General features: G+C 42.6%; 1 protein-coding gene across 3 annotated transcripts in view; it reads right to left on the bottom strand.

The window, feature by feature from the left end:
• The window catches only part of LOC144533360 (kinesin-like protein KIF13B), a 64314-nt gene that overhangs the window by 15051 nt on the left and 25774 nt on the right, over positions 1–23489 (bottom strand). For all 3 annotated transcript variants that reach the window (XM_078274667.1, XM_078274665.1, XM_078274668.1), the window contains 18 exons: positions 23212–23402; positions 17524–17746; positions 16685–16847; positions 15502–15648; positions 15204–15353; positions 13957–14085; positions 12363–12536; positions 11246–11403; positions 9827–9959; positions 8008–8154; positions 7781–7810; positions 7214–7313; positions 6156–6282; positions 4423–4478; positions 4190–4308; positions 3023–3199; positions 2326–2418; positions 545–697 (listed from right to left, as the gene is read on the bottom strand). In XM_078274667.1, coding sequence (XP_078130793.1) covers positions 545–697; positions 2326–2418; positions 3023–3199; positions 4190–4308; positions 4423–4478; positions 6156–6282; positions 7214–7313; positions 7781–7810; positions 8008–8154; positions 9827–9959; positions 11246–11403; positions 12363–12536; positions 13957–14085; positions 15204–15353; positions 15502–15648; positions 16685–16847; positions 17524–17746; positions 23212–23402 — 2470 coding nt within the window. The remainder of the gene's footprint in view (positions 1–544; positions 698–2325; positions 2419–3022; positions 3200–4189; positions 4309–4422; positions 4479–6155; positions 6283–7213; positions 7314–7780; positions 7811–8007; positions 8155–9826; positions 9960–11245; positions 11404–12362; positions 12537–13956; positions 14086–15203; positions 15354–15501; positions 15649–16684; positions 16848–17523; positions 17747–23211; positions 23403–23489) is intronic.

The raw sequence follows: 23489 nt of genomic DNA, 5'->3' as shown, positions 1-23489 counted from the left end.
CGCGGCAGAGCAGCAAACTGTAGCAGGTTTCAGTGTTTCTATCACAGAAACAGACTGCGGTCAAGCTCGCCGTCCGTCACTCGCATCTCCGTGGTCAAACCAGCCGCCGTTTAAGTTGGAGACACACCGCAGAGCAAAGTCTCGGTGAGCAGAGCAGACGTGCTAACGTCGCTCGCGAAACAATGTCTGATTATTTAAATGAAATGAGCTGGTTTGACCATGAAAATGCAAGAAATAGGAACTAGTCCAGAACACAGGACCAAGTTCCTGTATTTACTGTCTTGCTCCTGCCAAGACACAGCCGACCAATGAGCAGAGTGGACGTTCTTGCGTGATTTGTAATGACGCATTTTGGTACACTTGGATTTTCCTGAACCAAGGCGAAGTCGCTCCAAGTTTACAAACTCATCAACTGATTCGAACCAAAGCAAACAAACTATAGGTGTGAAAATGCCCTTAAAATGGTTTTGATGTTTGGAGATCCATATCAGATCTACAAAGACGAGATTCCAATCCGAGGAGTTCATGAAGTGTATTTCCTGACCTGTCTGAGTCTGTCCAGAGTGAGGATGTTCTCCACAGCCAGGACGCTGCGGAGGTACTTCTCTATGGCAGCCTCACTGTCAGCTGATTGGCCGTCCTCGGTGCTGGCAGCCAGCCTGGCCAACATCTCCCTGTCCTCTGGACCATGGATGTCCTGTGGGAGAGGGGAGACACAGTGTTAAAAGCCAGGGTACCAAAGACCACAGAACGTAGCCAATCAGCATTAAGTAATCAACAGTGCTGTGTAAAAAGGGTAAGATTAAGGACATATACATATACATTTATAATACATGTTAGTGTGATTGGGTAGCCTGGAAATCCAGACCCAAATACCAAAGATTAAGGGTCTGGCATTGAGTAATGAAAATGGCCCTACCAGAGGGGCGGCACCAAGCATGCATTTGAAAATCTCACTGCACGCAATTGGATAACACTACGACCAATCACAACAATACACGGGGTGACGTATCCAGAGCCCCATACGCTTAGCTACCAGCGGAGCTAACTGGTAGATTAAACTGTCCTCATCGGTTTAGCTCGCCTATGGCCGGCCTATATCAGATACACCGATGTGATTGGTGCAGCTCGGCTACAAGGGCATAGTTAATGAGCATCATTACTGAATGCCAGAGTGACTCGCTGAGCAAATTCAAATGTGCTCTCGCGAGAAATCTGGATTTCCAGGGTAGTGATTGGGTTTTACCACTTGCACTTTTGTAAAATATATAAAAACCCATGGATGCAAAATTAGTACACCCTGCTCCTGAAAGGTGTTGGTTCAAGGTACATTTTTATTTTAAACAAATAAACACGTTCACCAATAATTAGGGTAACTAATTAAATATATCTATTAAAAAAATAGGGATTCTAATTTAGATCTGTTTTCCTGACCGATAGCCGACCCTCGTTAACCGATCATTAACTGTTAACGGATAAGCAGGCAACGGAGTCCCAGTTCCCCCACCCAGGACACTCAGACACACTTTCCGATTGCAGAGTCCTCGGACAGCGGCGGACTTGTACTGGTTGTGCAGCCCCGACGTTCCGTGCATTGTCGTAAGCACATGCAGCCACTTTCTTGGTACCGCTTGCGTGTCCGTGCGACCAACACAAGTCTGCAACTGTCTCTCCACCACATCCACCTGCCAGGTTGTCAGCTGTGCATATGCCTGGCTTACTCTGTGTGTAGGACAGCCGATATAACCCCCCAGTCCTCACTGATACAGTGGCATGTGTCACACAGAACCAATAGACTGAAGAACAGTTTTTATCCTAAAGCTGTGGCCTCTATCACTCCAATTCCACAGTTCTGTGAAATTATCAAATAGTGCCAAAATGCACTTTGCATTTTAATTTTACTGCCAATTTTCACTGATGCTGCTGCTCTTGTCTTTTATCATCACAGATTTTTTTTTTTAAATTTATCCATCCATCTTCGTCCGCTTATCTGGTGTTGGGTCGCGGGGGCAGCAGCTCCAGCAGGGGACCCCAAACTTCCCTTTCCCGAGCCACATTACCCAGCTCCGACTGGGGGATCCGGAGGCGTTCCCAGGCCAGGTTAGAGATATAATCCCTCCACCTAGTCCTGGGTCTCCCCCGAGGCCTCCTCCAAGCTGGACGTGCCTGGAACACCTCCCTAGGGAGGCGCCCAGGGGGCATCCTTACCAGATGCCCCAACAACCTCAACTGGCTCCTTTCGACAATGTGGGTAAATAAGACATTGGCAATTTAAAAAAATATTTTATTTTCTTTCTAACAAAAAACTCTGTGGCTGGTACTCACCCCTGGGATATTAGAAACGATTTCAAAGGTGACTCCACAGCCAGGGATGGTGCTGCGCTGAGACATCCTCTTCAGCAGGCTCTGAGCAAAACCCTGCCACACAAACATAACCACAAGTTCTCAAATTCACTAATTAGCACTAAGTAGTCTCCCATTGCCAGACCTTCCTCCACAGCGCTGCGGAGGAGGGTCTGGCTAGTCCACACAGCATTCCGGGATGGGAGAAAAACGTGCTCTGGTTTATTGGCATTTCTTTAAACCAATCACAATCGTCACGGGCGGCGCTAAGCATCTGACGGAGCCACAGTGCCTCTGCAAAATAGCCTCTGGAAGGAACTTGTTTTGGTGGAACGTGTGTACGTTCAAAAGTTGTTTTAGTCGTGCAACAGAAAACTCAGATTGGACAGCTAGTCTAGCTAGCTGTCTGGATTTACCCTGCAGAGATCTGAGGAGCAGTTAACCATAGTCCTCAGAAATCCACCAGAGTTTAGAACGCCAACACAAAGAAAGTGGAAGGTGACGGACATCCGGGCAAAAATGAGGGACATCCAGCGGAATTTACGGAGGCACCTGAACAATCCCGGAAATGAAACGTCGTCGATATGGACTAGTGGAAAAGTGATGATGGAAGAGAGAAAGCAAAAAAATGCCATTGTGTCAGACTGCTCCTACCCATCATGCCTCAGGGGCTACCCACCTGTTTCCCGGTGACGTTGACGCAGATGCGTTTCCTGAGTACCAGCTGCATCTGGGCCGGGTGGCTCAGCTGAACCACTGTGCTGACGGTCAGGTAGACCCTCTGGTCAGCCGACATCACGCGACTCAACTGGGGGCATTTGTGGACTGTCGAGTCCCAGGAGGCCTCCACCTTCACCTGGACATCATAACATCAAAAAGCATGCAAGATGAAAGGCTATAAGTAGGGCTGCTTGAATATGGAAAATCATAATCACGATTACTTTGGTCAATATTGAAATAACCATTATTTAACATGATTACTCATTGTTTTTTGGAAAGATGTTGCAATTAATTGAAGTTAAAAAAAAACTGTGCATCAGTTAAATACCTAAAACTGTGAAATTTCCCCTAAAGTGCTTATATTATGCTCATTTTCAGGTTCATAATTGTATTTAGAGATTGTATCAGAATAGGTTTACATGGTTTAATTTTCAAAAAACACCATATTTTTGTTGTACTGCACATTGCTGCAGCTCCTCTTTTCACCCTGTGTGTTGAGCTCTCTGTTTTAGCTACAGAGTGAGACATCTCACTTCTGTTCCTTCTTTGTTGGGAGTCGCACATGCTCAGTAGCTAGGTAAGGACTACTAGCCAGTCAGAAGCAGAGTATGAGGGCGTGCCACGCTAGCAGCTAGGCGAGCATTATAACGTGTGTTACAAAGTGACCACGTTTGTCTCTGAAGTAAAGGCTGGACTACAATAGAGCTGTTTGGAGCAGTTGGTGAACAGTGTTTTCTGTTGGAGTTGGTAAGTCCCTTTGGGGTGGACTTTGGGCTTTTTCACTTTATAAACCTATTACATGCACAAAAAAAGATATATATAACACAATAAAGGAAAAAAGCCAAAAAGCGAAATATGAGCACTTTAATACTTTTTTTTCCACAACAAAATAAGAGTTTACTTGAAAAACGTAATGTGCAAAAACAATCGTTTTTCTCGATTACTCTGTTTTTGTGATCACTACGAGCCAAAATCATAATCCAGATTAAAACTTTGATTAATTGCACAGCCCTAGCTATAAGATTTCCCTCCATCTGCTATCTAGGTGGTACATTTGGGATTTGCAAAAGACAATAGCAAGGTATAAGAGAGGGAAACTCGCAAATCCACACCGTGAATATCTTACCTCTGGATCATAGCGTTTAACAATATGAAGGTCAAAGAATTCATCCTCCTCCTCCCCACTGAGTAACGCATCCAGCCCCCCGGCCAGTGGGGCTGAAAGACTGGCCTGGAAATCATCAGCTGGAGGGGGGAGGGGGGGGTGGGAGAGAGAGAAAAAATAGGGGTTCAACAGTTATTATGACAGCGGGGAATTTTGCCAAATTACAAGCAGAAAGACGGTGAGGAACGACATACCACTGAGATCCAGGAACAGGACAGGAATGTGTGTTTCCATGCCAGGGATAGGAACCCTGTGGAGAAATGGCACAGTCAGCACACTGACTAAATACCTAGTCCATGATAAAGAGGGGCTGGCAGCTAGCTCCACTCATCTTTATTAGGATCTGATGAGTCCAAAACAACAGTGGTGGCTTGAGATAAAACGTTAGAAAATCGAGCTTCTCTCGAAACGGCATAACTGATAAATAAACTATTCTGAATCAGAAGCAGGTTTATTGCCAAAGTAAGTTACACTTACAAGGAATTTGCCTTGGTGGTTGGCGCATACATTAATACACGTGTCAAACTCAAGGCCCATGGGCCAAATCCGGACCCCTTGAAGACTTTGATCAGGCCCGCATATCAATTTAGGTTCCCCAATAAATTTTGGCCCACCTAGTTTTTGTCGCTTTTTCTTAAGTTTTGTCACTTATTGCAGGCGCTTTTTTCTGACCTTTTTTTTTTGGCGCATTTCCGACGTTTTGGGGCTTTTTTCGGCTTTTTTTTTTTTTTTCAATGATGGCTAAGGAACTTTTTTTCCTCACTTCTTTAGGGCTTTATGTGGACCAAACTGTAAGTGAGAAGACTATATGAGACATCCGATAATACGGTCAAAGATATTTGCCTTTTCTCTGCAGCATTTCTCGGGTGCTTAGCACCCCCCAAGACGATTGTGATTGGTTTAAAGAAATGCCATTAAACCAGAGCACGTTTTCCTCCCATCCCTGAATGCCATGTGGAGTAGCCAGACCCTCCCCCATATTATTTATAGTCAAAGTAGCTATATTACAAAGTAAAGCAAAATGTACTTAAAGTATCCAGAGTAAAAGTACGGATTACGCAGAGTGGCCCCTTTCAGAGTGTTATGTTTTAATGTATAGTATGTGATTGCATTGTATTGTTATAGCGGGTCGTAGTGGAGCAAACTTAAACTACTTTATATACCTTTTTGGCACTTTAATCAACAACCATGTATTTTACCTTATTTTTTTTGCATGGGAAATCTTTATCTGTAACAGATAGCAGTCACTTTTTACTTTGGTGGAGTACACAGGGTTTCTACAGGTTTCACTAAGTCCAATTTAAGACTTTTTAAGACCATTATGGATGAAATTTAAGACCTATATCACGACATCAAAAACAAAGTCAGGTGTCAGAGTCCGGAAACATTGTCTGAAACAATTCCCCGATTTCCTCATTGGCAGTATATGACTGGTTTCTAGATTGGCTGCAATATAAGTTGCATGTTGGTCTCATTTGTAGTCCTAATGCAGCCAATTATATTTGGACTAGCGAAAGTGAAAGAACTACAACACCACAGAATAAAAAAATACTAATAATTCTAAAGCGCTGCGGGAACATTTCAATGAGCATTAGAGGTAGCGTTTCACTGACGTAAGGATATTATTTAAGACCTAGAACACAATACTTCCAACGAATTTAAGTTCAAAATTTTGATTTTGAAATTTTAGACTTTTTAAGACCCCGCGGAAACCCTGGCACAAAGTAGAAGTGTGAAGTAGCATTAAAAGGAAAATAAAGCACCTTCGTAGTTCAAATGTTCTGTAACTGTAATAGTAGTTGGTTAATTCCCTCCACTACTGAATTTCCAACAACAGAGTAGTTCCAATGGGTGAATAGGAAGCATAGTGCTATTCCTGGAGAATAAAACAAGATAAATACATGAAAGTATTTTCCTTCAAACGCACCTCTCTACCGGCGCTCCAGGGATGCCACTGCCGGCCGACGGCACCAGAACGGCGTTGCGTTCTTCGGTGAGCGTCAGACGACATTCCAGCAGCTGGGATTCCCTTTCCACATCGTCCTCTGACTTATCTACATGCACATACACACAAAGAAGTCAAGACCTCAAAAATACAACTAATTCAACCTTTTTCGGCTCTTAAAAGGGGGAGGTTTTTGCATTGATTGCAATCAGGTATGGATTATGTATAAACAATGTGACACGTGATAAATGTAATACATGTTTCTGTAATTTAATACATCCTTTATAGTCCCACAATGAATATGAAATATTACAGAGTAGGGCTTTATGATAGTTAAATATTATCGTCTATTGATTAGTTTTTCTCCCACTATGCCAGTCGGTACTCGCTCCGCAGCAAATCACAGTCACTCTCTCACTTGCCCTACCACACACTCCCCACACGCACACACACACACACACACACACACGCCGGCCCTGCTATTCTTGCACACACACACACAACGCACAAGTATAAACTTCAGGCCACTTACGTAGGCTACGGTGAAAGCTCTGCGTGGAGCCTCCGCACAACCATGAATCACGCTTTACTCTGAAGACATCAGTGGCTCGAGACATATGATCACTGTCAGCTAAACCAGTATTCCCTCAGTAATTACTCAGATGCTTCCTATTCATTCACACATCTGTATTGTCGGAAGTGCTGAGAAATAATCTATATTTGCTTCATTATTAACGGTGACTTGAACTGTACATCAACAAGCCAGTTGGTTATGACAAATTGATGAAGACAAGCAGTTATTGTGCTGTATAATTATACACTGGGAAATACATTTAAACTTTAGAAATGAAGTACCAGTGGATCTTTTTAAAGCTGTTTTACACTGAGCAGTGGGAGGGAATGACATGTTACCATAAAAAGGGCATACTGACAACGAAATAGAGGAGTGCAAATGTTGCTGCTATCAATCATTTCTGCTTCCATATCAAACTTGTGTGGGTGACTTTTTTTTTTAGGCTGCATTTGTTCCACAGCTGTACCTGGTTTGCAAACTATCTTCTGTAGCTGCTGGTCCAGATACTCCTGTCTCTGAGTGAGCGTGGCCAGCCACTGTTCCCTCATCCTCTCCAGGTCTAGCTCCTATACACGCACACACACACACACACACACACACACACAGAGTAGACTTTATATTTCACAATCAGTCAGATCGTTTACGGATCTCAACATTTCCAACTGCACTTAAAGGCAGCTTCATTTTACGGAGAAAAAAAAGAAAGAAAAGAGACAGAGGGACTGTGCTTTGTTGTTGCTGGAAACAGTCAGCTGTTACACAAACTCCTGGGCAGTTCGGTGCTTGTGTTTGGTGTTTTTACCCCCACAGTGTTAGTGTAGTAAACTTTCTTGTGGCAGCGATAGAGTTGCCACAGTTTCAGTTTCCCGTTTACTGTACGGGACTCTCACAGCGCCTCAAAACAGACTGACAAGTCTGATCGTCTGTTACGTAATTGGCCAGTGCAGCGTCACGTTGAGTTGCGTTTCTCCAAAAGAGGATTCTTTTTTTTTTTTGCTTCGCAGTGTGTGAGGATGCATGCTAATCCACTTACTTGGTAGCTGTCCATTTCTTCATCCCCACCCTGCAATTGAAATTGAGAGAGAAACAGTTAAAGAGTTATACAAAAGGTGCTATTTAAGTCCGGCAGTCTGATGACTTTAAAATTCCTCATTCTCACACACAAATTAAGCATGGAAACCAAAGATCAGGGTTATTCAATTTCCATAAAATCCCTTCCGTCCAAACTAATACCAACAAGTGATGATATTCCCTCCTCACCCATTGTGATTCACTGCCTTTGGAGAGATGCGCCTGTCGGATCTTGACGTCTCCAATGGATACAGAGAGAATAGAGGTGGCGATGAGGGGCATTGTGCCCGAGTCTGGTACTGAACGCACCTTCACCTGGACCCGACGGGACTGACCCTGCAGGTACAGATTTACATGAGAGGTAAGTAATATTTACTTCCTTTAATTGTATCTACTAGTTTGATAGGACAATGGCATCTACTTAGAAGCAAGTAGGTTTGTCAATTTTTCAAAGTTAATATTGACTGGCACCTTCTTAAAGGGTAACTACCGTTTTTTTCTACCTATGTTTCTGTGTCTAAGTGACTGATGGAAACAACAATTTTTGACATTGGTCCAGTAATGGATGCATTAAGCAAGATTGCTGCAGTCGGCAGAAACAAGCTACGATGTAAGTTAACAGGGCAATTGTCCAGCTTGTATTTACCTTCATAAAAGTGCTCGTTTTGCCACTGACAGGCTCAGATTAATATTCTAAGTGTCTGACAACATTATGGAAAGGATCCCTTCAGAGATAGACCTTTAAAAGCTCTTTGAGACCTTTCTGTTGAACCAGAAACAGCTCTGAAGTCGCTAGCGCTAAACCCACCAGACTCCATTTAAAAAACAATACTTTTAGCGTGTATACAGCCAACATATTTTCACATGTAAATCTGTAAACTGTGTGTATATTTCCACCAAAACTAGAGTTGTAATGGTTGGAAAAGTGGAACGACGACCCAAAATGGCTTTTCATAGTTTTATTTTGTTTCTGTCGACTTTGAATCAAGTGTATTTTACGATGCTAAAATTACTGTTTATTTACATGGAGTCTGGTGGGTTTAGCGAACAACATTTTGCCTCTTTTTTATGTTTAAAAAAAGGATCTTACTCTTTAACAGAAAGATTGACCTCCTTAGAAATCCTTTCCATAATGTTGTCAGACTCTTAGAATATTAATCTGAGCCTGTCAGTGGCAAAACGAGCACTTTTATGAAGGTAAATACAAGCTGGACAATTGTCCTATTAACTTACATTGTAGCTTGTTTCGCTGCTGCCGACTGCAGCGATCTCGCTTAATACTGGACCAATGTCAAAGATTGTTGTCCCCAACAGTCACTTAGACACAAAAACATAGGAAAATAGGGTCCAGGTTGAAAAAAAACAGTAGTTACCCTTTACAATGCAGACAAACCCCAATCCTGGCCTCATTGCACTGGCTGCCTGTTAAATTCAGGACCCAGTTCAAGATTCTTGTCATTACCTACAGAGCCACCAATGGTCAGGCACCGGCTTACATAAGTGATCTGCTGCACCCGTATGTTGTCAGCAGATCTTTGAGGTCCTCAGATCAGGGCTTACTGGCTATTCCCCGTACTAGGCTGAAAACAAGGTGATGGAGCTTTTGAAACAATCGCTCCTACACCGTGGAACGCTTTGCCACATGTTTTAAGAGTGCCTGCATCTGTTAAAATCTTTAAAGGCAGCTAAAGTCTTTTTAATCAGGCGTTCATTTAGCCACATCGTTGACTGTACTACTTTGTATTTATGCTTTTGTGTTTTACTAGGATTTATTGTGCTTTTTTATTATTTTTGATTTGTTTTAATGCATGTATTCATTTTGCCTGTGAAGCACTTTGTGTCGTGTGCTGTATAAATCAACTTCACCTACAGAAAATTGAAAACTCATCGGTTCACATCATCAGTATAATAGTAGACAATAACATTCAAGCAGTGTCCCTGGTTCAAATGAATACACCACAAATACAAATGATCTTCCGATCTACAAACAAACAAAGATCCAGGATACCTGTCGGAGCTGGAAGACTCCTCCTGTGCGCACGTCTTTGGCGGGGAGAACCTCTACAGCGCAGAACTCTCCCGCCTCGTTCAGCTCACTCAGCTGCACCCACAACTCCAGGCTGCGGGTCACCTCGCTCCACCTGCAGGTACAGCACGGACACACATCAGTTCAGGGCCTAGCATTTTATTAAAACATACCTTTAAAGGTTATGACAACCTTTGTAGATATTGAGGTTTTCGTGGATAGGCCCTGTTGACCTATTTTACCATTAGAGGGTGAAATAGACACTAAAATAGCATTCATATTTTAGCATCACTGTGTTAAGAGATAATATGAGACTAGAATTATCTAAAGTAAGACGCCTAACCTTTCTGTCTTACTTTTCAGAAAATGCAACCTGGACCCTGTTTTCCTATGTTTTTGTGTCTAAGTGACTGATGGGAACAACAATCTTTAAAATTGGCCCAGTATTAAGCGAGACCGCGAAACAAGCTACAAAGTAAGTTATTGGGCAATTGCGCACCTTCAATTTACGTCCAAAAAAGTTGTTTAGCCACTGACAGGCTCAGATTATTAGTGTCTGACAACGTTATAGAGAAATCCTTTTGTTTAACATGAAACAACCCGAAATCGCTATTGCCAAATCCCCAACAGTAATCTTATCATCGTAAAATACGCTTTATTCAAAGTTGACAGAAACAAAATAAAACTATTCAAATATTGGTTTGTTTTTCTTCTGTTCCAGCAATCAACAACAATCTGGTTTGGTTGAAATAAACCCTTAACTCGCCCATTTACATGTGGAAATATGCTGGCTTTATACACGCTAAAAGTATTGTTTATTTAAATGGAGTCTGGTGAGTTTGGCGATAGCAATTTCGGGGATGTTTCTGGTTAAACAAAAAAGATCTTTCACTTTAACAAAAAGGTCTCTCTCTTTAGGGATCCTTTCCATAATGTTCTCAGACACTTAGAATAATAATCTGAGCACGTCAGTGGCAAAAACAGAACTTTAATGGCGTTTTTCCATTACATGGTACCTGCTCGGCTCGACTCGCCTCTACTCGTCTTTTTTGGTTTTCCATTATAAAAGTAAAAGTCCCTGGTGCTAGCAAACAGGTACTTTTTTTAGTATCACCTCCGTCGAGTTTCCAAGCGAGCTGAGGCGATACCAAAAGGTGACGTGAAAACCTGCAGACTACTGATTGGTCCGAGAGAATCGTCACTAATCACTGCATCATCATTGCTAGCGACAGACGGGGGCGTCCTGAACAAAACCGCCATTTTTAAATAGTTTAGCCAGCGGAGACAAAATGTGTCTTCTGGCTGTGGCAACAGCCACATTAAAAACAAGGTTGAAAAAACAACCAAAATGACCCTATGAGAGTGGAGTGGACTTGGTTGTGTGCATTTGTGTCAACACACCTTTCCCTGAGGGTTCGGGTCTTGGCTTGAATCACTCCTAGGTCCCACAGTGCCAGGTTCCTCCGATGGTTGGCCTGCTTGTGGCCGTACACTTCAATGGCCACCGCTCCCTCTGCCAAATAATCCACAAAGTCCTCCGACACCGGCACAGAGAACTCCTTAAAAAGTTAGAAGAATAAGACATTTTGTTCAAATTGACATCTTCTTAAACTGACAATCACCTCGCCATTGTCGTTTCATCATTTCCTTTGTTTACTTGTGGTGTTGGTGGTGAATTAACATAAAGGGTAACTTCGTGTTTTCAACCTGGACCCTATTTTCCTATGTTTTTGTGTCTAAGTGACTGATGGGAACAACAATCCTTGACATTGGTCCAGTATTAGGCAAGACCGCTGCTGTCGGCAGTCAGTGAAACAAGCTACAATGTAAGTTATTGGGCAATTGTGTATAAAACACACTTCATTCAAAGTCAATATAACTATGAAAAGGTGTTTTGGGTTGTTCTTCCACTCTACCAACAATCACAACTCTAGTTTTGGTTGAAATAAACACATAGTTTACCGATTTACATGTGAAAATATGTTGGCTCTATACACGCTAAAAGTATTGTTTTTTAAATGAGTCTGCTGGGTTTAGCGCTAGTGACTTCAGAGCTGTTTCTGGTTAAACAGAAAGTTTATTAAATATGTTTTAAAGGTCTATCTCTGTAGGGATGCTTTCCATAATGTTATCAGACACTTAGAATATTAATCTGAGCCTGTCAGTGGCAAAAACAGCCCTTTTAGTGGACCAAAATTGACGATGCACATTTGCCCCATACGGTTACATTGCAGCCCGGTCTGTGGCTGCTGGTTACAGCATTCTTGCTTAATACTGGACAAATTTCAAAGATTGTTGCTGCCGTCATCTTACACACAAAAACATAGGAAAAGGTTGAAGGTTGAAGGTAATTTCAGGTTGAAAATAACCTGAAATTACCCTTTGAATTTATTGTCTTGTTTATTTCTTATAATGGTGTTGAAGAGTGTGAATAAGTGTTTGAGATAATGTGTGTGTGTGTGTGTGTGTGTGTGTGTGTGTGTCAGTGAGATATGAAAACTTTCATTGAAAATGTTACCTTGGCGCTGTCGAAGACCACAGTGCACTGAGGGTCTCTGGAGGTGGAGTACGAGCTGGATGGCTCCATCTCTGGAGCGATGAACACCGACTCGTCCTGCCCCCAGAAGTGGTACTGACAGAAGACAAAGTTGGACAGGTGGCGAGGCAGACCGTTGGCCTGGAGGATGTTCACCTGAGAGAGCAGAGACGAGGAAATGCACTCACCTACACAGGTAATGATAAGCAAACGCTGGGCCTGTAACAAGTATTACATAATTGTCTAACGTTAACGGTGGTTTCTTTGTTTCAACCGCCATTCATTGCTAACATTAGTTAAGGTCCTAAGGGGTATGGCTGTTAATGGTAATTGTTGATTTTCTTTAGATATGCTAAATTGTAATTATATACGGGATTATTTGTCAGGCCGTTGAGCTCAAGACAAACACGCTGATTAAATAAATCAGCAGAAAAACCTAAGTAAAGAAGCAGTGATGACTATTTTGCCACATAGTTGCCAATAGTGATGACTATTTTTTGCAGCTTTAAAGACGCCTCGTTGTGCAAAACGTTACATCATATGGGTCACATAACGGTGACGTAACCAAAAGACGTATCCTGAACAAATCGGAATCTGAAACCCCAAGAATATAAAATAATTATGAAAATTGTGTTTGAATGAAAATGAATAAAAACATTGTTGGGGAAAAAGATCTATCCTGGGATTCCTCAAAACTTTAGTGCGTTTGAAAAAGTCATTTTAAAATTTGACTGAAAGAGACAATTATATTGTTTTTTGCAATTATTTCTGAGACAATTAATTGTACAGGAACATTTGTAATTGTTACAGCTCTAACAAACAAACACTCAGTCATTTGTTGGTTTCTGTCAGTTTGAATCTCAGGGTTCAAGAGAGAGTTGCAGACCAGACAAACAGAAAACAAGGTTGCTTTAGAAACGTGTTGGTCTGTTCAATTTTAGTTTGGCTCTCTACTAATATTTTTTTTACACACAGGGGAAAATGACTTAGATCAATATGTAAGATTTCGTAGCAAAGAGCTCCGGTCTTCTATTTCATTTCATCATAAGAAAAACAGAATCACCAGACAAACAGGATATAACGCCGACCCAGAGTTAATTACACTTGTCACATTTTTACAGTACAGTGAGCTGGAGAAACTCACAACAGACAGAAGACACAACTATTTGACTGCCTGCCAGATCCATTATTAATCTGGAACTATTTTCCCATTGGCAGCACTGTCAACACTCACTTACACTGAACAGCTACAGCATAGAGCAGTGGTTCTCAAACTTTTTTTTTTTTTTTTAATATTGTACCCCCTTTGAATTGGTTTTTGTTAAGCTAGGTAACCCCTGTCCAGCGCAAAACATTATTGGTTATGATGCAATACTCCAAAGTACCCCCAGGGGTACACGTACCCCCATTTGAGAAAGACTGGCATAGAGGATCCAGACCAGTATGTCAGCGAGAGGAGGCATATGATCCAGATTATCATGGGGTTTTCATGAATGTCTTCCTGGATTGGGCTCAGTTATAACTAAATCAAATGATAAACAGGCCTGTTAATGAGACTACATTTGCATGTTCTCACCACACAGTCCAGTTTGCGCTCCAGTGGATCTCCGTCTGTGTTGCTGTGCTGAAGTATAGACTGTACAGGGCCTTCCTCCTCAGAGCCCTCTGTACCCCGCCACACCTCCACGTGCAGCCGACCGGCCACCTGACACACACACACACACACACACACACACACACACACACACACACACACACACACACACACACACACACACACACACACACACAATGCTATTTGTCAGTTTGGCAGGGAGCTAGAGCTAGGCGATATAGAGAAAATCAAATATCACGATATTTTGGACCAAATACCTCGATAGCGATATTGCGGCGATATTGTAGGGTTGCCAATTGGTGCTTTCACAAAATATACCCACAATGAGATTTTAGATAAATAATCACCAGTAATGTGGATATAATAACCAACTAGGTAAAGGTAACTAGGTGTCTAACTGCGTGTCAGTCACTGCTCATGCACACACATTCATTCTCCCTTGTGGGGGGAGGGGCTTAGGAGACCGTTATGGGCTTTAGCAGAAAGGGGGGGGGAGGGACTGAGAAGTTGTCGATGTTAAACATTTTTGGCTAAGTCCTGGATCTTCACAATCCTACCTACGGCACCTTTAATTTGATTCGACAGGAACAACTTTGAAAATCTAATAACCTTTTTAGACATATCAAGTAAACAAAAAAAAAAATCTACTAAGCATTTACTGGTTACAGCTTAACAAAGTGCAAATATTTGCTTGCTTTTCTACCCTTATATAAGTAACTTTTAAACATCACTTGGGGCTCTTTGCGCCATTTGTCATTACTTTTAAACCTGCATTAACAGAGGTTTGGGTCACTTCTAGCTCTGTATTGGTCTTCAAAGTTCTGCAATCAAACCTGCATTAAATGATCTAATTCAATCTCATAGCATACAGAGGCGTTTTGGTCAGTGCTTTGGTCTTTCCCCTCAGAAATCGAAAATGAAAGGAGAGGTTCCAGAATAATACACGTTTGCGAATTAGTCTGGCTATGCCAGGCTAGTAGATATGGTGAACTTGTTAGCAAGCTTATTAACACACCCAGCACATACTGAACATTCACATTCATTTGGAACGTGTTCCTGGCCACCTGCGATTGGTGTGTTCCCGCCTGTCCAAACGAACCGCACCAAGGGGGGAAAACCAACTCTAGCGCCATTCAACTGGACTAAATGAGGCAGGTGTGAAAGCGCCCTAAGAACAAACTCATTCACTGCTCCCAGTGAGCTCCTACCTCTCCATTCTGGTTGATGATGGGCACTGCGTATTGCAGCTTGACGTCGTGGAACAGACAGGCCAGGAAAACGTTGGCCACACCGATCAGACTGTGGTTCTCCTGTTCATCGAAGAACGGGTCGGCACGTTTGAAATAGGAGCGCATCACCTGCATCGGGAGAACGATGAATAAATCACTTGTTGGACTTCAGGGTCTTCCTGAACTCCACAGACATTGTGCAAACACTAAATGTTCTACATATTATAATGTAATTAATGTATCCGAGTCTGTGGGTCTCTTATCGCTATTCACTCACAGAGTTGTCTTCATCAAAGTCCTTCCACTCCTGGTAGAGTTCCCTCATGTCCACCAGCCTGTTCTCCAGCTTTTCCAGAGCCCAGATCTGCTTCCCTTTACTTTTACGGCGAACCTGGATGGCCGGCTCACTCAATACTACATCACGCTATAGAAATGGGGGAGAGAGAAAACGGCTTTTCATTCATGTTGTCCTGAAAATCCAAGCAGAGGAACAGCATATCATGCATATTATACCACTTGTATTGCAGCCAACCATTTTCCAAACCATACACTGGGAGCACACCAGAGTTTGTTATTGTAGTTTGGCCACTGATTTGGCCCGCTTACCAACACAGTCAATCAAGGTACAGTAAAATCCTTAGTGCCTGATTGCACAATTCGTACTCCTCGAAGTCAAAACTCAAATCTGACCACGCAGACGTGATACATTTATTTTAGATACAGTATGGTTTTCCTTCCTATCCTCACCATGTGAGGATATCATTATCTCCGATGTCCATCACAAGTAATCATAATCAAATGATAGATAAAATACGTTCTTCATGACTTGCCGGGACTTGCTTGAGAATCATCATGTTTTTAAGATTTTTTCAGTGTCAAAGTAATCCAATAATGAATGTCTCTACTTCCAGAGCATATTTTTTAATGGTGCTATTCTGCCAAAATGGGAGTTGAAGTTGTTTCAATTTACTCTTAGACTTTGAAAACTCCTGCACCACAGTATGAAAAAACAACATGATATTTTAAACTTAAAAGTAAAAGTACCTGAAGTCAGAGATGCCCACAAGTCTCCACATATTTTTCCGCAATAGTGCTTCTTTTGTTTGGGCCTTGTGATATGAAGTTTTAAAAGCCAAAGCTTGTAATGAATGGCACAGTATGCCATCATCTCCCATGTGTGGCCGCACACAGCAGATACGTTATGTATTACGTAGGGAGGGGAATAACATTCAGCACAGACGTTTTCTAAAAACGTCTTTTTTACTCGTTTAGTCTCGCATCTAGAGTCCGAGTCGAGTCTGAGGTCACTGTGTTTGCGACTCCAGTCAAAGTCTCAAACTCAAGTCCCCATCTCTGCCTGAAGTAGTAAGTCAACCAAAGTGAGTGTTTGGTACTTTTACATCTTTTCTTCCTTGGCCGTTGTGTTGATTACGTTTAGGATTCTGTAACACCCACACTACCTTCCTGTTGGCATCCAGGTTGGCAGCAGGTATCTGCAGAGTGACCAGGTACTCCGTCCTCTTGCTGAGCTCCTCGGCGATGAAGCTGGCCTCCTGCGCCAGCAGGTTGGCTCGAACTATCTGCTCCCTCAGGCGCCGCAGGCTGCGAGTCATCATCGCTTCTCTGAACCACAAACACAAAGTTGAATGAATGAATGCTTTATTTTGAACGTGTAAAAAATAAAACAAATAAAAAGATACAATAAAAACTAAAAGAATGTGGCCGGGTTGGATCAGTGGGTAGAGCAGGCGCACATATACTGAGAGGCTTATGCCTCGACGCAGAGGTCCGGGGATCGAATCCGACCTGTGACAATTTCCTGCATGTCTTCCCCCTCCCTTTCTCACCTAGCTGTCTTGTCAAAATAAAGGCGGAAAAGCCCAAAAAATAATCTTTAAAAAAAATACTAAAAAGAAGCAAAACACAATATTAACTTAACTATACCAGTACTATATAATACTTCATTAATATTTCTATCATATCCTATCTTTAACACATTCTTTACAATTTGCTACGTACTGTATGTATGTACGCACACACCACAAAAACCCATAGAAAATAAATAATGTAAATAAACAAATCAATAAATAATGTGTGAGAACACAAAACGTTTTACAAAGCAGCTATGAAATCTGACTTAGGGCGTTTTTTACACTTGGTCTGTTTTAGCCCTCCAAAAGAACTCAAACCTATTAGTCAGCACTGAGTTTGGTTCGTTCAAAGAGGACTGTATGTGAAAACGCCCTTAACTGCCAACAGGGGTCAGTAAAGGTTTCACATCCTCCCCGTTGCATCTCACCTGTCCTCGCTCCAGTGGCGCATGCGCTTGTTGGAGCTGGGTGATGTCACAGCAGCAGCAGCAGTGCCTGCTGAGTCCAGGCCGCGTGAGGGTTTCTCAGGAGTAAGCCTCTGGCGGAGCTGCCGCAGCTCCTGTTCGTACATCTGCCTCTGGCGCTCCAGGGCACAGCGCTTCTCCTCCTCGTGCTGCCTCTCCAGGGTCTGTAACACCGCCTGCAAAGGGTCTGAGGAGGAGGAGGAGCCAGAGAATGGAGAGAGGAGGAAGAGGGGTTATTATGGAACCCACTGCAGATCTAGGCAAGAACCGCCCTTCGGTAGCCAGGGTTTAAAGGTCCTATGACATGCTGCTTTTTGGATACTTTTATATAGACCTTAGTGGTCCCCTAATACTGTATCTGAAGTCTCTTTTATATAGACCTTAGTGGTCCCCTAATACTGTATCTGAAGTCTCTTTTATATAGACCTTAGTGGTCCCCCTAATACTGTATCTGAAGTCTCTTTTATATAGGCCTTAGTGTTCCCATAATACTGTATCTGAAGTCTCTTTTATATAGACCTTAGTGGTCCCCTAATACTGTATCTGAAGTCTCTTTTATATAGACCTTAGTGGTCCCATAATACTGTATCTGAAGTCTCTTTTATATAGACCTTAGTGGTCCCCTAATACTGTATCTGAAGTCTCTTTTATATAGGCCTTAGTGGTCCCCTAATACTGTATCTGAAGTATCTTTTATATAGGCCTTAGTGGTCCCCTAATACTGTATCTGAAGTCTCTTTCCCGAAATTCAGCCTTGGTGCAGAATTACAGCCACTAGAGCCAGTCCCACAATGAGCTTTCCTTAGGACGTGCCATTTCTGTGTCTGTAGCTTTAAATGCTATTGAGGAGGAGAGAAGGGGGGGCAAAGTGGAGGGTGGGGGTGTGGCCTTGACCAACTACCATGCTTCGCTCGTTTGCAAGCCATGATGTCTCTCTCTTTCTCATGGGGGCCAAATTCTCTGGGCGGGCAAAGCAGAGAAAGGGGAGATAACCTCTCCCCTTATGACGTCATAAAGGGAAGATTCCAGATCGGTCCATCTGAGCAGAACAATAATAACGTCATATATGATACGATAGTGCCCAAACGGTCAAGTGGGTTTTATATTTACAGTACTTGCCCGACGCGGCGTTTCTCAACCCTTACTGTTTCGCATTCGCATCCTACGATTGGCCAGGCGTCCATGCTCGCGCAAGGTAACAGAACCCAATTTGTTCAGGTCCTATCCCCTGACCAATCAGCTATCCTAACCTTAACCACGCGGGGTCAATGCCTAACCTCAACCAATCAGACTGCTTCGTAGGGCGGGACTTACCTAGGACTGCAGTGGGATCCATAATAACTCAAAGGAGAGAGAGAGGAGAAGTTAGAGTGAAGAAGTTTCTAAAGGTACTATTCTGTCTTATCAAATTAAATATAACATCTAGGGCACCAGTGTTAAACTCAAGGCCCGTGGGCCGAACCCGGCCCATTGCAAATGTTGATCCGGCCCGCCTATCAATTTTAACAATACATTTCGGTGAGCCTAGTTGTGCGCCAAAACAAAAAGACAGGAAACGGTTTTCAAACTGCAATTACTCAAAGCAGAATTTGGCAGATTTGCCGACTTTGAGACAACAGATGTCTAAAGAACCGGAGAGTTTTCGGTGACACTTTACTTGAAGGTATCTACATAAGAGTGACATGACACTGTCATGACACATAAACCCTAACCCTCACCCTAACTTGTCATGACAAAAACCGAATGACACTTACTAAAAGAAGCGTTATGTCATAAACGTTTATGACTTGTTTATAATGTTTATGACACGTTCATGACAGTGTCATGTCACTCTTATGTAGATACCTTCAAGTAAAGTGTAACCGAGTTTTCGATTTCAGGTTGTGAAAAGTTGAGAAAGCGATATGAGACATACAATGAAAAAAAGTCAAAGATATTTGACTTTTTCAAAATAAAAGCATGTCAATAAACTCTACATGTCTGGCCCTGGATGTGATTCTCATTTTCCAGTGTGGCCCTTAGTGAAGTTTAGTTTGACATGTCCATCCTTAAGTTGAAAATTCTGTCATTGTTTAGTCAACCCCAAATAAGCTGGCACTGCCTCACAGGACTGCACTCATTGTTTGTCCAAAATCCAATATTTATCTCATTATCTCTATTTTGGCAAGCAGAGTTTTCTTTCGGAGCACTGCAGGCTTTACACAATCAGAACATTGTGGAAAATGTAGATTAAAGGGGTAAATATTGAACTTTTTGGAACCTCAGTGGAATCATTTGAGGTCTAAATATTTGGATTACACTGCACTCAAGCAGTTTGGAGTAACTGGGTGGACATCCTGTGCTTTTGATAAAGCTTTAAAAACGGGACTGGTTAACTTAAACAGTAAGCTATTCTCTCTTATTCTTGAAAGAAAATGACCAAAACAAACAAGGCAATCCTGTTAACAAGTATTCAAAGCCTAATATTTCGTATATTCCTCTGTGCCATTGAGCTCCATTGTTGTCCAAAAACTATTAAAGGCCCACCAATGAGCCATGGCTGTAGAGTCTTAGTCTTGTTAAAAAATCTTTTGTGACCCATTTTAACATTTTTATTTCATCCTTGGCCGCCAGTGCTAACGAATGTCTTCTGTCTCGCGCAGGTTGAATATTTATATCGACAAAATCACGTGTGACCTTGGGGACGACTCCAGTTCAGGTATAACATCTCCTCGCTCACGCCGGTTAACCAACTACTGTGGTAGCATTAGCTTCAGCTAAATTATCAATAGAGCTGTAGCCATTCCAAATTTTTACCGTTAAAATGAATTGTCTCCGAAACAATTGCGATTAACAATATAATTGTCTTTTTCAGTCAAATTTAAAAGTAGTTATTTGTGTATGACTTGTTCAAACAACTTAAACGTTTTGAATGAATCCCAGGATATATATTTTGGTTATGTCACTGTCATGTGACCAAGATAACGTAATAACACAGGTACACAGCCTATGCCTCTTTATTATATTATTATATCATTTTAATATTATGTCAAACGTATGTTTTCTTAAATTAACATAAAATTGGGCGCCTGGGTAGCTCACCTGGTAGAACACACGCCCATACGCAGAGGCTCAGTCCTTGCCGCAGCGGCCGCGGGTTCGGTTCCGACCAAGTCGTCCCCCTTCTCTCTACTCTTTCAAGTCTAAGCTGTCCTATAAACAATAAAGGCCTAAAAATGCCAAATAAATTGAAAGTAGAACATTTGTCCTCATCAATAAAACAAAGCACCGATAATCAGTTTGGCACATCTAAACCAAATCAAACCCCTTAGGACCGTAGCTAATGTTAGCAATTATTTGCGGTTGAACAAAGAAACGGAAATTACATAAAAAAAATTGCCACTAGACAATTATTTCATAATTGTCACAGGCCTAGTTATATACTGTTACTCGGAGTTCCTCGCTTGTATCCCTGTGATCTCATCGGTCAGAGTTGTGGATTGCTCGCCCTCCAGGGAGGCAACGGTGTGTTCGCCGGTAGTCTCGTCGCCCCGGACCAGCGGACGCTCCTATCCTCATCACCAGCGTGATTACTACCAACTTCATCAATCGGTAAGAACGATAAAAGGGATACTTCGCCGATATTCAACCAACTTAAAAACAAAAAATGTGGCAGTATGTGTAAATTAACTGTGATGAACTTCCCTTCATCTTACCAGATGCCCAGATTTCCCTACTCACAGGCCAGAACTACAGGTCGTACTTCCGCATACGGACACAAAGAGTATAGCACAGGAGTTTAAAATGGTACAAAGAACAAGTATACAGGTGCTCTAAGCGATGTTGGGTGACGTCACTTCTTTTTGAAGTTCCAAGTATTGTCAGACAAAACGGAGGCTAGCTCGCCCGTCCCTCCTCCTCATCCCGTCCCCTGTAGACAGCCCTACAGAGACCGCGTTTTTTCACAGTGTGTTCAGGGGACAGGCAGCTAGCGGAGAGTGAGGAGATGTTTGCTGTACGTGACAAAAAATGTTGTAGCCTAAAAAACACGTGACATCACTTAGAGCACCTTTAACGAGCCCCTAATATGTTTTTGGGGATTTTTGTGCGTATGTAATAGATGTATATAAGTAAAAAAAAAACACATTTCACTCCAAATGAAGCTTTCTCTCCCACCGACTGCACTTTTTCTCAACTGCCTGAAACGGCTCGCCCACATTCCTGTTTGAAATTCCTCAATTAGTGATGTCATTGCTTGAGAACGCCAGCCCAGTTGTTTTTTTTTTGCTGCCCACTGGTACTGCCTGAGCAAGCACAGCCTGCCCAGAGATGTCACTTGGTTGAATTTGGTTGACCAATCACAACAGCGGGAAGTGATCGCGCCACTGACCAACAAAAACCTGGTCTGAAGTCAATAGCGCAGCATTTCATTGTTATTTTAACAGCGCATTAGTAAAATGTGCCTAGGCTCGTGCACAGCGCGCGCACACTATGCTTGTTACACACACAGGGAAGCGCAGCAGCACACAAACATTACAAATAAAGATGTAACGGTGCAAATCCGCCATCATAACAGCAATGCACCAAGGTCCAAACGCGCCTGGCTTTTAAAGGGAATGGGAGGTGACACTGATTGGTTTATTGCATGTTACGCCCAAAACACACCTATGAATTAATGAAGACACTAAGTACAACCCTTTTGAACCATGCGCCCGGCGCACAGACCCTTTTTTTCCCGCCGTCAAACTAGCAAAGGTGGATTTGGACACGACCTAAACGCACCTGCGCCAGGCGCTTCACGCCGTGCGATTAGATTTGTTAAAAAAGGGCCCTAAATCAGTTCAGACTACAGATCATCTACAGTCTGTTGTTTATTAAGATCAGCAACAGATCACATGTAGAGCATTTTGACAGCCACTCTGTCATAATAAAAACGACTGGAGACTGTGTACAAGCTGATATATGATAACAGTTTATGAAATCGGACCTAACAGGACGTGAGCGTTTGTGTGACTTCCTGTTCGGCCTGAAGGCAGCTGGAAACGGCTGTGAAATGACCGACTTGACCGCGGCTTTTTGTCACCGCCCCCCCCTACTGCCGCCGCAGTCCACTCTACGGGCGAGGCGCAGCTCTTCTTTCAAAATTCTTAGATCTGATTTCAGTGTTATGACACAATGAGGAGTTAACTGTGTAAAAACGTTTAGTCACGTTGAGTCACTTTATTTACCACAACTGTCAGCCTGAAAACATGCTCAAAGGAAGGTCCTTTTCTGAAACACATCCGCATCTAATTTACTGTGCCATAATAAATAAACAGTCGTTCATCTTCATCGTTCATTCAACTGGTGGATTGTAATTTGTTATGTGCAATACACTAGGCACTTAATCAATTTGATTTTGTCTCTCTTTATCGTACTTTATCGTCTTTATTCAGCTATTTCAAATATTTCTTCTTGGTGTAGGCTATACTTTTGCATCTCGCACTTTGCATATTTCTTTTTATTATGCTCCCTCTGTCCATGATGACTGGCAGTATGAATGTGTATATATGTTTCGGCTGAAACTGAATTGCCCTTCGGGGACGAATAAAGCTATCTGTATCCGTTACTGTATCTCTCTTACGGAAGCACACCTACAGTATGTCATTGTTTGACATTTTCAGTCTGACTCACCGTTGTTGCCCATGCCTTTCATCATGACTTCGGCCTGAGCAAACTCGTAGCCGAAGCTCAGCTCGCTCGACACGTCGCTGGATGCGTCAAAGTCCACCTCCAGCCGCTCTGTGCTCAAACACGTCTTCATTACGGCGCTGCTCACCTCGTCCTCAGCTCCTGCGCGGACCATATGCCTCGGCAGGTTGATCCTGTGTGTGTGTGTGTGTGTGTGTGTGTGTGTGTGTGTGTGTGTGTGTGTGCGCATGAGAGGGCGATGGTTGTGTGTGGACGCGTGC

Source organism: Sander vitreus, chromosome 18, assembly GCF_031162955.1.
Source record: "Sander vitreus isolate 19-12246 chromosome 18, sanVit1, whole genome shotgun sequence".
In the NCBI taxonomy this organism is placed as follows: domain Eukaryota; kingdom Metazoa; phylum Chordata; class Actinopteri; order Perciformes; family Percidae; genus Sander; species Sander vitreus.
Note: the sequence above shows the minus strand (reverse complement) of the source record. Positions and strands in the feature narration are given on the sequence as shown.